The sequence below is a fragment of the Pleurodeles waltl genome, chromosome 1_2 (genome assembly GCF_031143425.1).
Source record: "Pleurodeles waltl isolate 20211129_DDA chromosome 1_2, aPleWal1.hap1.20221129, whole genome shotgun sequence".
Lineage (NCBI taxonomy): Eukaryota > Metazoa > Chordata > Amphibia > Caudata > Salamandridae > Pleurodeles > Pleurodeles waltl.
This window is the reverse complement of record NC_090437.1, coordinates 157,405,376-157,423,656: the sequence shown is the minus strand read 5'-3', so window position 1 is coordinate 157,423,656 and position 18,281 is coordinate 157,405,376. Positions and strand designations below refer to the sequence as shown.

The 18,281-nt window shown below is 43.7% G+C and overlaps 1 protein-coding gene across 1 annotated transcript in view; it reads left to right on the top strand.

The window, feature by feature from the left end:
- Positions 1-18,281, top strand: part of JCHAIN (joining chain of multimeric IgA and IgM) — a 50,783-nt gene that overhangs the window by 17,642 nt on the left and 14,860 nt on the right. Inside the window, exons 2-3 of the mRNA XM_069236851.1 lie at positions 408-537; positions 2,846-2,926. Coding sequence (XP_069092952.1) covers positions 408-537; positions 2,846-2,926 — 211 coding nt within the window. The remainder of the gene's footprint in view (positions 1-407; positions 538-2,845; positions 2,927-18,281) is intronic.

Sequence of the window (18,281 nt, the reverse complement as noted above, 5' to 3'; positions counted from 1 at the left end):
ATAATCAGGACCATAGTCTTGGAAACCTACATAAATACTCCTAATTTGCAGAACTGCCCATATGAAAGGGTGTAACCCTGCAGGGAGAGATTTACAAATTCATTTTGTGAACTGGGCCCATGATCTGAATATTTGGACTGACTAATTCATCAAGTTGACAGTATGAGACAACCAAAGGTGGTCATCACAGCACTAGAGTTGATTCCTTTGCTTGCTACTTTTGCCAGAATGCAGCAAGAAGGAAAGGATTCAATGGAAATTGCCTTAGGCTTAAGGAACGAGCACAAGAATGCTATGATGACAATCTCCTCCATATTGAATTGCCATTGTAACCCTTTTTTGGAATTTAGACTTTTAGAATTATCTCATTGAACTTAATTTCTGATATTTCAATCTGTTGTTAACAGCTCAGTATTACGGAGAAGATGAACATGTCCTGGTGGATAACAAATGCAAGTGTGTGAAGGTGACTTCCCGGTTTGTCCGTTCAGAGGACAATCCATCTGAAGAGATTCTGGAAAGGAATATCAGAATCATGTGAGTGAAAGAGCTTGTGACCTTGTTTGTCATGGCATTTCTACTTTTTATTCATAAATATAAATATCAAGTTTCATTCATAAAGGGTGAATACAAATTATGGTCCATTAATAATGAAGAGTGGTTCTGGTAATTGATGTGAGAGTGTTTGCTCACTGTAACCAGTACCCCGAGATGGCGTCGTGGGGTAATACTGCACGTTCGCAAGAAGAATATGCTTTATGCTCTACAAAGTTTGGTTGTCTGCAGTGAAAAGGAAGCAACATACACTTTATGCAGCGATGAGAAGCTTTTTATGCTTTGTCTGAGTGAGAGGTGCGTGAAACTGATGAGTATAATTTGCATCTAACCATGGGCCTGATTGTGTTTATAATATTCGTTTTAACATTTCATGAACTCACAGTATGATATGGAGCTGAGTTTATCTAAATTCACTGTTATGCTCTGGATTATTTAGCTATAGAGAAGGGATTTATGCTGATAATAGATTCTGCAATAAAAGAAATCCATAAATCACTGTAATTGTGTAACATCAATGAATCATAGAAAATAATGGCTATAAGACAAACGCTGTAAAATACAGGGCTTAAAAATATCTGCGTTTTGTGAAATGAAAGCATCCAAAGTGTGATCCAGATAAACTGATGATTCAACGCGTCCCGCTCTAAGCACTCCGAGTAACGGTTAAACTGCCATTGTGAAACCCCATGCATGTAGTTGTACAATATGGTATTATTACAGGTGACTTAACCGTGACCATGCAATGGCAGCAGCAACCAGATAGAATACATGGAATACAGGGAGTGATAAAGGTAAAAGGATTCGTCTGATTTTTGAAGAATGACTTCTTCAACAGCTGGACCTTTAGGCATTGTACAAGGCAAGAAGTGAGGGTGAGAGTCTAATATCGGTAAACAAAGATGATGGAGCTTTTCTTACCCCAAGCATCATATGAAATTTGCTGCTTGTCATTGGATTACCTCATGGTAGGTTAATACTTTTATTGAAGTATGGAAGATGAAGGAAAAATATGGAATGGAATGCGGTGCCGAGCCTTTTGCGCGGACTTTTGAATGACAAGGACAGCCAATATATCTCAGTTAAGAAATAGAGGTACATCACGTTTCTTTGCTCCAGTCACTAGCTAAGCTGCAAACTGGTGTATTCCTGTGAGTGGACCACGGATGATCTTGGGAAATGTAGTAGGGAGAGTGATCACACTAATGAGATGCTAAAGGGCTAAATACTACTTAACCTTTTGGAAGTGGGTTGCTGAGCAGACTGCCCTGTTTTTTTTTTTTTTTAGGTATAGAGGATGTAAGGCTGCTTTAGTGATTTAGGCTACATGCACATTTATGTGTGGGTAGGTTTATTTAGCGCTGCTTATCACCCATGAGGTTATCCAGGCGCTGTCTATGGGTACGAGGAGATTAAGGGCGACATGTACGAAATTCAGGTTTTGCAACTCACAAATTGCGCGTCATAGCGACTCCCAATTTGCAAGTCGCAAAACCTGATGTACAACAGTGTCAATGACATTGTTTGCGATTCCCAATGGGGTCGCAAATGACCTACCTCATGAATATTTATGAGGTAGGTCGAAATTTGTGACCCCATTGGGAATGGCTGCCCTCACAGGGATGGTGGCCTGCTGGAGACAGGAGACCACCATGTCTGTGACTGCTTTTAAATAAAGCAGTTTTTTTTTTTAATGCAGACCGTTTTCCTTCCGTAACACCACTGCCTGCTCTGAAAAAATATTTTCACTACCATTCACGAAGGGGAAGGGGTCCCATTGGGACCTATTCTAGTTTGCGAATGGGTTAGCACCAGTTTGAAACTGGTGCTAACTGCGATTGTTTTGCGACCGCATTCGTGGTCACAAAACAATCATACATGGGACTGCGACTCAAAATTAGGAAGGGAACACCCCTTCCTAATTGCAACTCACAAACCCTTTTTGCAATTCGGTAAATAGATTACCGAATCGCAAAAATGGGTCTGTACATCCCAAATTGCATTTTTCAAGTCGCAAACGACCCGATTCGCCGTTTGCAACTTGAAAAATGCATTGTACATCTGGCCCTAAGTGATTTGCCCAGAATCACAGGACGTTGCACCGACACCGAGGGGCAAACCCGGATACCCAGCTCCGAGGTAGTTGCTCTAACTTATCAAGCCCTATTTCATGGAGGACTTTTCCTGTTCAGTTTATGGGAATGGTTAGCCATCAGGTTTTGTAGCCTGGAAGAAACGTTGCTGACTATCATCAACAAAGTAAGCATGCAAGATTTTTTCTCTTTTTTAGTGTTCCATTAAAAAGCAGACAGAACATTTCGGATCCAAACTCCCCACCGAGGACGAAATTTGTCTACAAAATGTCAGATCTGTAAGTACAGTTTATTTAATTGGGTATGTTGTATAGAAGGTAAAGTACACCACCAGGATCCTTCAAAATGGTGCAATGGATAGGCAGAAGGGGTTTCAGTGCAAATATAATACATGGAATCCTGTAATCCCTGTTTAAAAACCTATCTTTCCTTTCCTTGTGGCAGTTAAATTGCGACATCTCTTGCCACCTGTAATAAGCAAATGTTCTGATGCCACAGCTGGCACCCAAGATGAATGGCAGGTTGAGGAGCAAAGCTAGCATTTGAACAATAAAAATGAGAACTAGGGTGTCCTTTGACCTGTTTCCCCAGCAAAATGGAGATATTTATACCACCATGTTTACTGCTTGCATGCAATAGGTAATGACAGGAAAGATACAATCTCTGTACATGTTTCTACAAATTCGAAGTCACTTACATTAAATTGGATGAGACACATTGCTTCTCCTCTCACATGTATTGCGCACTCGTGCTATATGCATCGCATTGACCATGGAAGCTGCAAGGACCGCTAGTGCCCTGCAGCTCCACTGGCTGGTCTCTTGCTGTGCTCACTTCCATGACTACGTGTCCGCCTCCCTCTATTCATTGTTGATATTTGCCTGTGCTGTGTGCTTGCCCGGTGACTAAGGCTGCTGGTGAGTGTGCTGGGGAAGGTCTGCAGAACTGTGACTGTTCAGGAGGGGGAGTGGGTGGTGTAGGCCAGGCCAAGCTGGGGAGATGTTGTACTAAGGAGGTGGCCTCTGTGAAGGTGGCCTTGGAGGGGCTTGCGGCACTGGGGTAGGGTTGAGTGCGATATTCGATTTGGATAATCTAATGTATCAGTGTACCTCTTTACTCATAGCTGTAGTTAGATTAGTGAGAAATCAGCTATTGAGGTTTGTGCAGCCAGACAGAAGCAAATTAAAAACACAAAGACTAACACAGTTATCGTGAAAACTATTACGACTTGTGATATTTTAAATCCTGTGTCTTTTTGGTTGATCGTGGATGAAGCAGAATGGACTTCTGATCTCAGATCTGATGAGCCTGAAGCCAAGCGCCATATAGAGTATAAAAACTGCTTGGTACCCAGAAGGCGGGGCCTAGTCTGGTCCCAAATTGTGTCATTGTGCTTCCCTTCCCATACAGGGTGAAAGAAGAGCATCCAGCAGGGCTAGTGGACTCAGTCCTTTGAACTCCTTTTGCTTTGTGCCATATGCACTATGGCTGAAGGATATGCTTATACATGATCTGGTTGCCTTACAACAGTTGTTGCCCTATTGAGGAAATATACAAGGAAATAGAAGAAAAGGTAGATTGCGTATACACCGCCAGGCCCTTTTAATATACATAAAAAGGCTTCTGATGTTAAAGCAAACGCAATAAGTTGTCCTACAGTGTTGCACAAGTATTTTAAGCAATCTTTACCAGTATCTTAAAGTGAAATTAGTAATCGTCACCAGAGGTCAAAGTGGGTGGGATCGGAAGGGCACGACGTGCTCATACCTTTTTGATTTATGAAAAACTGTTCCCTTACTTTTCGTAGAAAGATAATTGTCCTGGGACCTTAATTCTGATAGTTGAAATGCCTCAGCTGACATGTAGGTCAGTGAGTCTCCTTTGCTGTGAAACTGAAGCCAGACAGACAGCTAAACAAGCCTTCCAGCCATGGTGCCTGCTTGCCTGAAAGAAATGAAAATGTTTGCTATGAGTTATCCTGTAAATGTAAAGGGTAATCAGAAAATGTAAAGGATGCTTGGAGGTTGGTATTGGCTTTAATTGATTAAATCACTCGAAGATTTATGATGACAAAGATTTGTTCTTTTTGAGTGGTAGTGCAAACAGTTAACAACTAAGGTGTGAAGTACGTGCCTTTAATTGTAATTGTATTTATACAGCACTTACTACCCCTGGAGGTGTTGAAGGAACAGTAAAGTATAGTCTGGGTATTACTAAAATCCCTATTTTGGAAGCACCATTTTACCTTCAAACTTTTTGTGCACTATGTAGCAGTATATCTTATACTGTGTGTAATTCAAACTTAAAATTATGATTTACATAGTCTCAGTGTTTTCTTTCACAGGATGTGACCTTGTAGCATGAAAAATAACAAGTCACTACTCTCCATTGCACCACCCAACATTTAATTCTGTGGTTTTCTGGTTACACAGAGGCCTCTGCAGTGCGATAACTAAGAGAGGTTTCATAAGGTAAAATAGTGCATTTCCCATGAGTAACAACTTTTTCAATGTCTTTTTCATTTAAGCTGCACATTATTTTACATATAACTAACTGACAGTAAAAGACAAACGTATAGAGTATTTTGTTTGTTTTACCTACACCTTCGACACCGACCCCATGCCCACTTATCCTGTCCCACTGCATGCAGCACCACAGTTCCCACACTTTTTTTAATGCACTTGGACTGCTGATCATAACCCTAGCATGTCTTCTCTGAAACCTACAAATGTAGCTGTTAAAGAGGAGCTAATCAATCATTCAACACCGTTAATAAATCAGCAAGGGGAGATGAAATCTGATCTACAAAATATGCAGCATGCTTGTTCAGCTGTTCTAGATGAGGTACGTTCTAGAAAGGATGTGCAATTGGAAAACGACTCTGTTATTTGCAGTCACGGATCAGCCATTATTTCGAATCAAGAATGAGGCAAACCAAAGGCTGTCTTGTCTATCCTGTTCAATATTTCTTAACAATTCTGCAGAAGATATAGCTGCTTCCACAAAATCTAAGGCTATTGACCTACAAGATCCTGGAAAAATAATACATCCTTCCACTTGGTATTCTTTGCTGAAGTGCCTTGATGCCGCAGCTAAAGCACTTAATTTGAAATCTGACAAATTAGGTTTGCAAGTTGATATTCTTCAGAATTTAGTTACCCAAGTTGTGGGATTGGATGTTAAGGTTACCGTCTGATCTGAGCGAATTAATTCATTGGGCAAAGGTAAGCAATCCTTCTAGTAAAACCTGTATATGCTCACCAATAATAAATTCATTAGAAACCCTCCCAAGCATCTTGAAGTCACTAGTAGGTGAGGTGAAAATAATGACTAATCATAATAACAAGGGGACCCAGTCCACATTGCCTCGTTCCACTGAGCTCAATGAACCTCCAAGTTTAATTGATCAAATACAAAGGGAGTTTGTTAAGTTTGCAAGCCATCAAAATTACTCAGGAACGCAAAATATGCCTAGTGATTTAACCAACACACATGCTGTGCAGGTACACAGCCCTTTGTATCTTTAGGAATTACCTTTACTAAAGACTCTCAAAAAAACAAAACTGGGAGGCATGAGGAAAATGGACTACTAGGGCAAGCTGAGGCAGCAGAGAGCGCCTTGTAACTGGTGCCATGCTGGAGATCGCTAGGATGCAGATTGTCTGTGTGCTGCCCTTCATAGTTGGGCTTCCCTGAGTGCACTACTGCAGGGCGTTTTCTTGTGCTACTGGCCGTCTCTGGTGGAATCATTGTCACACTGCCATTGGTGCTGCTGGAGGGCCCTGTAGTGGCTGTCGGGGCTTATTAACACTTTTAAAGTGTGCACTCAACCTCCAGCATCGGACTAGATTACAGGAACCCCTCCACAAATGACTGGAGCAAGGAGGGCAGATAGGCCGACAACTTGATGATGCTGAAGTCAACAGCATCCAACAGCCTGGAAAGTATGTCCCGGGGCCTGGAGGAGCTAGTTAGAAAGAAATAAAAAACATGTCTGGGATCTTTTGGAGAAAACATCCTGTGCTGCTGCCGCTGTTCACCAGCATGACCACCTGCACCAGTGCCACACAGAGCATGGAGTCATGTGGCGGTTGTGCAGGCAGAGCTGCGAAACACAAACTGCGCCCCTGGGCCAATTATTAGGTGTTGCATGCTTGAAAACTAAAAGGCAGTACCTGGGACTATGTTCAGGATTCTCTTCGTTTCCTTCAGATCCACGTGGCCCAGAGATGCTGGGCCAATTATTAATTTACTGAAAAGGCTCTGCTGAGGCAATTTACTGTTTGACACTTTGTCTAACCCAGAAATGTCCTCCCTTCCCGCCTGGGAGAGTCAGTGAGGAGCTGATAATGATAATTGTGGCTTAGCTAGCTGCCTTACATGAATACTGTGCCTCATTTTTAGTGCAGGTGCCAGGAGATATAAAACGTCTGACTAATGCATTTTAGTGCGGTGAGGAGGACACCAGCACTAAAATGTGTAAGTCTAACCCCTGAAGCGTGGTTCTTGGCAGGGCTGCATAAATGTTTCAGTCAATCATGAAAATACATTGTTTTTTTTACGTTCATGATCCGCCTTTTGAAGATTTTTGTGGGCTGGGATCTTTTTGGGCTTCTTATGGAAGTCCTTCTGCCAACTTTAGGCTACTTTTTTAAGGTGTGTATAGAACGCCAATGTGCAAGTGTGCACATACTGGTAGGCGCCACTTCCTAACATATGTAGGAAGGGCGTGCACACTTTTCCCACTGTACTTACAGTGGGAAAGCATCCACGGCTCTAAGACCACTCAAAGAGGATCAGAAAAACCACAGGGAAGAGCCGACCTCCTAGGTAGGGAAACCCACATGGGGATTCTCCCCTACCAGGGCATGGAACACACTTGTGTACCTGCCCTGCCTTCTGCCTGCCACCTGCTCCGCCCTCCAGGGGGTGCTCTATGGGTAGCAGAAGGCCTACTCAGAGTTGGCGAATGTGGAAGTGATGCCACCCTGAGCACAGGCACCCCTGTGCCTCCACAGGCCTGGGAAATGTTAGTCAGGCTAAACCGGTGGGTGGCACACTCAGTCAGCGTCTCACTAAGGGCCAGGGCCCTACCTGCCCCGGGTTTGTGGTTTACCTTTTTATAAGGCATTCCTGGGTATGGCACCTCAACCAATCATGTAAGCACCCCTTCCTGGCATGGGTAGGAAGGGCGCATGCACTTTCCCACTGTAGCACAGTGGGAAAGTGCCCAGAGTCCTAAGGCCACCCAAAGAGAATCAGCAAAAAACTGTGAGGAAAAAGCAAAAAGTTCAGAAAAATCCCCTAAGAAGGGCCATGTCCAACAGGTCCCATGTCATCATGGGCCATTCAGCCACACTGATATTTTAATTACCCGGAAAATGTATCATAGGAATGGCCATCTTGGTTTTTAACATGCTAAGCAGTGTTTTAAGTGGGCAAGGCTATGTCTCTACCTAGCCCCTATTTCTGTCCTTGACAGTGCTGTCTCAGATGAAGAAATCTAGAAGTCAAAGGAAATTCTGAGGGGTAAGCTTGGAGGCTGTAACTGACTAAAGACTTTGTAGAGGGGTCTGGGGAAGGAAGCTGTAGGATCAGTAGGAGGAGGATGATGACCAGAAGGAAAATAAGTGCAAGAAGGTAGACTACCAGGAGAATGACCAAAGCCACAAGGACCAGGGCAGGAAGAACCAGGCCCAGAGAGGCTACATAAACCAGGGTGACATGCAACCTGGTAACTATGAGGCCCAGAGCCACAGGAAGGAGGAAGGCCAGACCCAGGAGGACCATTACTAGGAGGACCATGATAGAGGAGACTAGGAAGGCTAATAGGACTAAGATGGGGCAGGAGAACTGGTGGACTAGGCAGGCTTGGGAAATAACAAACGGTGGGACCAGTACCAGAAGACTTGATGCATGAGGACCAGACAAAGACGTACAAGAACTAAGATTAGGACTACATGAACCTGGGGGACCAGAATCAGAAGGATTAGGAAGAAGAAAACCACAGGACGATATAAACCAGGGAGAAGGACCAAGAAGACTGATGAGCGAGATTTAGGGTGGGAAGGTTGAAAAGGTCTAAAAGGCTAGGGGCTTGAGTACATGCAAATGAGGATTAGACACACCAGGAACAACAGGGCCAGGAAGTGTTTAGACTAGCATGAACCGGAGGTCAAAGAATGTCAGATCTAGGAAAGGCTAGGGTGATCTTTCACAGGACAAGTTTTTACAGAACAGTACAGGCAAGGAGCAGACGGATGAGGGCTAGAACGATCTGTACCAGGCTCTACAGGACTGCAAAGACCAGGACCTGGCGGGCAATGGCTAGTATATCCAGAACACTAGGATAAGCAGGACAGGTACAAGGAAGACCAATGGGTCAGGTACCTAGGGAATCCAGAAGATCAGACTAAGATGACTAGATAAACTAAAAAAGAAATAACCAGGAGGACCGGAAACAGGACTAGGATGGTCATGGAGATCAGACTCTGGTGACCAGGGCTCATATTACCAAATGGGGCAGAGCAGTCAATACAAGTAGCAGGACCAGGGTGAGGAGGATCAGATGTAAATAAGTCAACCAGAATCTTGAAGACTAAGTGGACCTGTCAGTAGTGACTAGGAGGACCAGGACCAAAATGACCAGACTCAGGAATACCAAAACAAGGAGAACCTAGACTAGTAGGACCTGAAACAATGGCTGCAGTGCCCATAGGGCTAAATGAGCAAGGACCAGATCCAAGGGAACCAGAACAACCTAAACTAGGAGGACAAAGACCAAGAGTGACAGGGCAGGAGAAGCAAGGTGGACCAGGATCTGCAGTATCAGGGCTAGGAAGTTGACTGTGAGTAGTACCAGGACAAGGTGATCAGGACCGGGAGGGCCAGAAAGGTACAGGGCTAGATGGGCCAAAACTATAAGAGCAAAGAAGGGCCATGATGGCCAAAAGGCAAAGTTTATGATAACAAGCACAAAAGGACAAGAAGGACCAGGATGACCAGAACCCAGTAGGTGGGCCAGGTCCAGTAGAACTAGGCTCAGGAGAACCTAAAGTATAAGGAACAGGACCAAGAGGATGGAGGACAATGGGCGCAGAAGCTCAAGAAGTACAAGGATTATGAAAAACAAGAGTAGCATGCCCTTGGCCAGGAGTGCCAAATACCTGAGACCAGGGACACAGGCAGCCAGTGTTAGAAGGAAACATTATAAGAGGGGCAGGAAACAAAGGTCTAGGGGGACCAGGAAGATCCGGGTAAAGAGGATCAGGACCTTCAGTACCATGACCAGGGTAAAGATGATCAGGACTAGGGACATCAGAACCAGGATGATCAGAGCCTGGGGGTCTAGGCCTCAGGGCTAGAAACAGGATGGCTAGAAAGATGAACAACAGGATGGCCAGGCCCAGGAGGACCAGACAAAGGAGAACCATGATGAATTTGTGTAGAAGCGCGAGGACAATGGACAGGAAGATCAGGGCCAGGTTCATCTGGACCAGATATTGGAAGACCAGATCCAAGGCAATATGACTAGGGATGCAGGATAAGCAAGGAGGATAAGGGGGTGAGCACCAAGAATATCATTATGATCAGATCCAGCAGGGCCAGGGCCAGAGCAAGGAGAATTAGAAGGGTCAGCACCAAGAGGACCAGGAACAGGCCTAGTAGTGCCAAGTGGCCCATGACCATAGGGCCAGGGCCCAGATTACCCAGTGGAGCAGAAAGACCAGTCCTTGGGGTAGCAGTACTATGGCGAGGAAGATCAAGAGGACCAGAGCAAGAAAGACTCAGGGGACTGGGTCTGCATATCCAGGAGGACCAGCACCACAGTGGCAAGTCCCTGAAGGGCCCACACAGAGGGAACAAGGACAAAGAAGACCCAGGAAGATATTTGCTAGGCAAACCAGACTGAGAGTGTGAAAGACTAGGCGAACAGGACCTGAAGAATCAAGAGTAGATGGCCTTGCAACCACAGCCAGCAGGACAAGAGCAAAGAGGAGCAGGCAAGTAGGACTATTGAGACCACAACCATGGGGAAAAGGAAGCTCAAGTCACAGGGGCCCACAAGAATCAGGAGGACGAGAAGGAAAATGAGGACCAGGATATGGAATGTCAGGGTGACAGAAGGCAATGATGATCAAGCCCGTTGGCTAAGGACAGGATGGCCTGAATAAGGAGGATTAGGGCAAAGTGGACACATTAGTCCAGGATGGCAACAAGCAAGAGGACAAGGGCCAAGAGTATCTTGACATGTTGAAGGAGGAACTGGAGAACTAGTCAGGGCAGGAGCAGGTGGACTAGGGCCATTAAGACTGGGGACCAGATGGGGGGATTAGATGGACTAGAAGTATCAGAATACGCAGGACCAGGAAGAGGGCTAGGAGCACTAGAGAGGTCAAAACCCAGAGAACTAAGACCTAAAACTCCAAGTGGATCCAGGGGACAAAGAACTGAAGTAATATGACCAGACAGGTGAGGGCTCAGTGGAGCAAGGACAACCAGAGCTCGAAGGACCACTGGAACTAGAACAGGAGCAAAATGTCCAGGCCCAGCCCAAGAGTACCTAAAAAGGAGGACCACAACCATTGGACACATTATCAGGTAGACTGCAAGGACCAGGAAAAGGAGAACCAGGATGACCCAAATCAGGAAGACTAGAAGTGCCAGCCCTAGGAGAATCAGGACAAATGGCTAGGTGGATAAGGACCCGGCAGACCAAGACCAGAAGGGTGAGGGGGAGCATCAGCAGTGCCAATATCTGGAGGTCCAGGAAGGGCTACAACAAGAATGTGCCAGGAGCAGGGACAGAAAGACTAGGGTCCGGAAAGACCAGGACCAGGAGTACCTGTTTCAGGAAACTAGTACCAGTGTAACCAGAACTAGTTAGATCAGCGACAGAATGAGGGTCTGGAGGTCTGAAAAAGACCAGAAAAAGAGGAATTGGAACAGGACTAGGAGGAAGACGGATGCCTAAAAGCACAGAAGAACCTAGAAGAGATGGAAGAAGACCTGGAGCAGGAGGACACCTGTGAGTCTAGGCCTCATGTATTATGATATCTGTTTTGTAAATGGTTCATATTCATGGTTCTTATGCTGCCAACCCTGAGAAACCCCTACCTCTTTAGACCATGTATACAACTGGTATGTATTTGATGAAAAATCAGAGCATGTAAAGGGATTAAAAGCTGTGAGTGTTACATTGTGAGTGATTGAAGGTGCTGCCTAATGCTGCCACAGTAGTCTGAGGGCAGATCTGAGTGCATAAGGACCCTTTTATCTGTGCCTGATGACTACTCAGGAAGGCTGATGACAGGAAGGCTGAGATCTCATGCTGCAGATACTCCTGCTTGGATCCAGCAATACTGCTACTGCTGTGAGAGCCATCACCTAGCACAACGACTGTCTTGGAGCTAACGCCAGACAATCATACATCACCCCAAATCAGTTCTGAAACCTCAATAATGTATCCACATTGCTGTCTGGAAAATGTGTAGGTGACAAGAATGGATGTAACGTAAACAAATGTCTCTGTATATTCAGTGTCATACTTCTTACAATATTGGTAATAAAATCAGGGAATAAAAATCTCTCTGAGTTTCTTTTCTTCTTTTATTTTTGTCCTCATAAAGAAAATCCTGCCACACCACTCGAGGGTCATCAACCTGCATCCAGCATAGCGAATCAGTTTAACCAGGTTAAACCTAGACAGATACAGCACTTCACCTCTCCCGGACATACCCAATGCTCATATCAAACCACAAGCCCGGGAGGGAGGGGGGGAGAAAAAGAGGGAGTAATCATTGGACTATATTCCATAAGTAGTTCCATTTTGCCGAACATTTTCCCAAATGGCCCAGAATTCATCGTTATTACCCATTGGGCCACTACATTCTAAGCAAGAAAACTAATCTACAGAAGACAACCAGTCAGACACATTTGGGGGTATAGGCATGATCCATTTGAAACATATTTGTCTCCTAGCCAGTAACATCAACAAAAACATTATACACTTGTGCGGCCTGGATAGCTTCTGGTCCCATGCGGAGCCAGGGGAAACACCAAAGAATACTAAAGAGGGGGTCACCTCCACCTCAATACTTATAAACTGCTTAAGAAAACCATTAATCCCAGACCAAAAGATACGTAGATTAGGACAGCTCCAGAACATATGTATATCATTTGCATTAAGCTCCCCACATCGTGGACACTTTTTTTCTGACTTCCCCAAGGTGGATAACTTCTGGGGGGACCAATAGACCCTATGCATCGTGAATAAATGATTTTTTTTCAAAGCTGCTGATCTAGTTACCGACCAGAGAATGGAGGTTGATAATTCCCAGGTATGCACTATATCTGAATCTGGCAAAACCTCTCCCCATTTCTTCTTGGGAAGCAAAACCGCTGATTCTGAAGCATCGAGTAACGCCTGATACCAAACAGAAACTTCTTTATGTACTAAGAACAAGGATAATTTCTCTTCCCAATAATTGTACACACCCCCTTTCTCTTGAAGGGATGTCGCCCAGCTTGCTAATTGTAAATATTTAAACCTTGAAAGCTTATGATCTGTTAATTCCTCAAGTCCTGACCGGGGCACTAACTTGGCTTCCTTCCTTTTAATACCAGCGCCAGTCTATCTAAAAGGAACTAGGGAGTACGAGGAGAGTCCCAGACTGGTGCTCTGGGACTGTAGTAATGAATATGGAGAGCTTGGCGTACCAACCACCATACTCTGGCAGCATCCTTGAGAAGCTTCAAACAAATCTTTTTGAAGAATTTCGGGCAGCCAAACTTATACAAAAAAAAGGTACCAGCTGCTATAAACTCTTGAATCACTGCGCCCCAAAAGGACGTATATTTAGATCTGTCCTGTAGCAGAATCATGACATTTTTCAAATGAAAAGCTAAGTAGTATTTATAGATATCTGGAGCTGCAATCCCCCCCTTTCCCTTGGGCCTACACAATTTTTGCCAAGCAATCCTAACCACTCTGGAGGACCATACAAACAAAGTTAAATCAGCTTGCATCTTCTGAAACCAGCTCTTCTTAAATTCCAGGGTGATTGCATTAAACAAAAATGTAAATTTAGGAAGAATACCTATTTTAAGAACATTTACTCTACCTATAAAAGACAGAGGGAGCCCAGCCCAAATCTTAAGCAAATTACGAGTCTCATTACAAAGCTTATCAAAATTGATCCTAGCCAATTCATTGAGGTTGGGAATAACTTGAATTCCCAGGTATATAATCTGTTGCTTAACCAGCGGGCTATTAAAGGTAGTATTCAAACACATAACTTCAGTTTTCTCTGGATTAACAGAGTAACCCGAGACTTCACCAAACTACTTCAAGCGTAGTAGAATTCTGGAAAAAACATGTGTCAAGTTCCCAGTGTATATCATAAGATCATCAGCATACAGAACAATCTTCTTCTCCCAGCCCTTACATAGGAAAGGAGGGATCTCTCTATCCGCCCTAACTGTTGCTGCTAAAGGTTCAATATATAAATCAAAAAGAAGAGGGGATAATGGACAACCCTGCTGCGTCCCTCTCTGAATCCTAAATCTAGAAGATACCTTATCGTTGATCAAAATACAGGCAGATGGATCCTTATAGATAACCTGAATAGCCTCAATAAATTTCGGATGCAACTTAAAAGCCTCCATTGAACATTGTAAGAAACGCCAATTTACCCGGTCGAAAGTTTTAGCTGCGTCGAAAGTAGGAACCGATAGGGGAACTTTTTCAGAGATCGCCAGATCCACCGCACCCAACAAGTCATGGGTCAACTCGTGCAAATATCTGCCTCTAACAAACCCTTTCTGGTCCACATCTTTTCTTCTTTTTGTTAGATGCCTATATGTCTTTCTCTAATTTACTGGGAGAATTCATTCACATTCCAGTGAGATTCAGTTAAATTAATTATAGTTTCATTCCTTTGCTTGTGGCTCCTTGATGGAATGCTTTCTCTGATGGCCCGACAGAATAGGGGGCCATTGAAGGAAGAACTTTATACTGCCACCTTATTTAGATTAAAACCTGGCTGTAAAGGATAAGAAAAAAATAATGACCCCATCACTCTGAGAGAAAACTCCCAATGTGTCATTGTAGAGAGTTGACCACAGGACCAGTGGACAACTCTACATTTGGTGGGCGGAGGTCCCTCAGGATAGCGGAGGTTTTGTACTCCGCCATCTTGACACAGTTCACTCCCTCCTGGAAACTCCAAATCAGGCCCATAGTTTTTCTTCTTTCTGTCATGAGATTGGAATGAAGTCTCTTAATTATACTGTGTTGTTAACATCATACGAACACTATGCAATTGTTTCTATTTTGATAAAAATCACCCCAAATATTAGATGACCCTATGTCACTGGATAAAACATTTGTTTTTGCTGTTACAAATCACTGTTTCTAGGTATTTTAGTTTGATTTGTTTCATTGAAAACAACCGAGCTGATAATTCTAGAATGCACTGATTTGCTGCAGAAAAAGAGTTGAAATTATAAAATGGAGCCTTTTGGTATCAATATATATACCTGTGGTACATTCCTATGGCTTTGTGAGTAAGACCGAGTACATAGTATTAGAAATTAACTTTCTGATTGTCAGAGGTATGCACCCTGTCCAAGCAGAAAACACAATCCTAGTCCAGGTAAGTGACAAATACACCCTATGGTTAGCCTGTGTTCACCCTCTGGTAACTTGGCACAGAGCAGTAAGGCTTAACTTAAGAGGCAATGTGTAAAGTGTTTGTGCAATACTTCAAACAGTAAAACAGTGAAAACACCACACAAAGAGACTCCACACCTGGTTAAGAAAATAGATCTTAATTTTATGAACAAAAACAGAACAAAACTACAAAAATCATATAAGTAGAACCTGAGTTATGATTTTGTAAAGAATAAAACAAAATATAGTGCTTAAAAGCATAAAGTAAAAAGTGGGGTATCTGGTCGCTCTAGGAGAGCCTTGCTGGCGGTGGTCCACAGGTGTGAAGAGTCAGCGGGGTATCACAGATGGCTGGGCCAGAACCTTGTGGTTGCGAGTGGCGATACCTGCTGTGCGAAGAGCCAAACTTGTCACAGCTTGTGCTGATTCTTCAAGCGGGCAATGCTTTTTTGGTGCAGGCGGACCTGTTTGCAGTCGCCAAGAGCACAAAAGCTTGATTTCAGGAGCCAAACACCACTTCCAATGGCCCAGGACTGGAGAAGCACCTCTTAGGGGCCAGGAGCTGGTTGAAGATGGGTCCAAGAGCTGTAGCAGGTGAGTTGGAATTCTTTTGTGTCCCTGAGACTTCAAAAAACACGAGGCAAGCCAGTAAGCCCTTCGAGTCACTTTAGTTCTGAGATGTACAGATGCAGGTCTAGTCCTTCTCACCCCAGGCTAGAGGGCAGCAGGCAGTACGTCAGCTTGGCAAAGCAGAAGTCCAGCAGAATAGCAACTCAGCAGAGTGATGGTCCTTGTAGCAGCACAGCAGTCTTTCTTTCTGACAGAGTATCCACAGGTCCAGACGTGTACTGAGTTGGTGGTGTCAGAGGTCCAGTACTTATAGCCAGTTGTGCCTTTGAAGCTGGGGAGACTTCAAAGAAAGGTCTTTGAAGTGCACAGAGGTCCTCCTTTCTTGCCCTGGCCTCAGACTCACTACAGGGGGGTATGAAGCATTCAGGTGCAAGTGTCAAGCCCATCCCTCCCCTCCTGCCCAGGATGACCCATCAGGCTGTGCATGGCCAATCAGTCACACCTAAGCTCGCTCTGTGTGTGGCTGTCTAGAGGGAATGCACAAGCCCAGCTCTCACCCCACCCCAGACGTGTATTAGAGACAGACAGAAGGCACCAAATGGTTAAAGTAAGAAAATGCCAGCTTTCTGAAAGTGCCATTTGCAGAACTGCAATTTAAAATCCAACTTCATCATAAGTTGTGATTTTAAATTGTGAGTCCAAAGACATCAAACTTGACAAATGTATCTCTTCCAGATTGTGAATTACTCTTTTAAGACGTAATAAGATAATCCCAATGTTATCCTATTGGAGAGATAGGTTTTTCTGTAGTGAAAAATTACTTTGGGAGACTTTCACTCTCAGGACATATAAAACATAAAAGTACATGTCCTGCCTTTTTAATACCTTGCACCCTGCCCTAGTGCCTACCCTAGGGAAGACTTATATGTATAAAAAGGTAAGGTTTAGGTCTGGCAAAAAGGGTATTTTGCCAGGTCGACATGGCAATGTAAAACTGCACACACAGGTTTTACAATGACAAGCCTGAGACATGATTAGAGGGCTACTTAAGTGGGTGATAAAACCGTTACAGCAAGCCCACACGTAGCATTTAATTTACATGGCCTGGGCACATGTAGTGCATTTAACTAGGGACTTAAATGTAAATTAAATAGGCCATTTGGGGGTTAAGTCAATGTTACCATGATTTAGAGGAGAGAGCACAAGCACTTTAGTACTGGGTAGCAGTGGTAAAGTGCACAGAGTACTAAAGCCAGCAAAAATGAGGTCAAGAAATAGAGGGAGGCAGGCAAGATGTTGGGGTAAAACCACCATAAGGCTGTCTAGTCTAACTCGTAGCTTTAGAAGAATAAACAGCTTTAACAAGTCTGACAAAGGTGCTAATCATCTATATCATTAGTCATCTCTGCAGGTAAATGTAAGCGAGTGGGAGCGTTTGTGGAGCAGGAGAGAACTCAATTAAGGGCCTCCTATGTTGCTTTGTCTTGGCCAATGGTGTAATGGACTGGCATTCAGTGCCATGTCTGTCAAAATATTTCAAAACATTTAAATATTTGGGACCTTTAGACCTATGAGTTAGTGGCTGCATCTAAGCCAGCTGTAGCAACTAAGTGCCTCATTTTGCTAAATCACAGGGTTTGTGACCACAAAAGCGCTTATCATTATGTTAAAAAACCCTTAATAGAAACTGGGAAATTATTTAATCTAGTAAAAGGACTTTCCTGATCATTTCTGAGTGCAAATAGGATGGTTCTGAAAGGAGTTTCCTCCCTCCCCTATACAATTCAGAAAGGAAGTTATTGATAGTTTGTGACTGCAATTGCTGTCACAAACCATTGATGAGCTAATGTGCCCCCAAGTTGGGGTGTTAATTAATTTAGCTACTGTAATCTTTCCAGAAAACCTAAAGAAGGCATACATATGCCCTATAATAAAGAAAACAACCTGGACCCACATGACTCCAATAACTACTGACCGATTACAGATGGCCCTTTCCAGGGCAAAATGATAGAAAGAGCAGCATTCACTCAGATTTCAAAATTCTGTGAAAATAACTCCATACTTTCAGACTTCCAAACAGGATTCCACCCAGGAAGAGGCACAGAACCTGCCCACATCGCCATCTGGGATGACCTTAAAAACATAGACTGAAACAGGGTTGCTACACTACTTCTCTTGGACCTCTCAGTTGCTTTTGACACAGTTGACTATAACACTCTGATACAAAAATTCTAGGAAGCCGGCATAGAGCTAACTAAATAATATAAAAACATACAAATAAATTAGTTTCAAGTATAGCAACCCTTGAAAGCCTGAATGTATACAATACAACTTTATATCTCAATATATTATTTTCTTCATACATTTATACACTTTCTAAGTGGTTATGT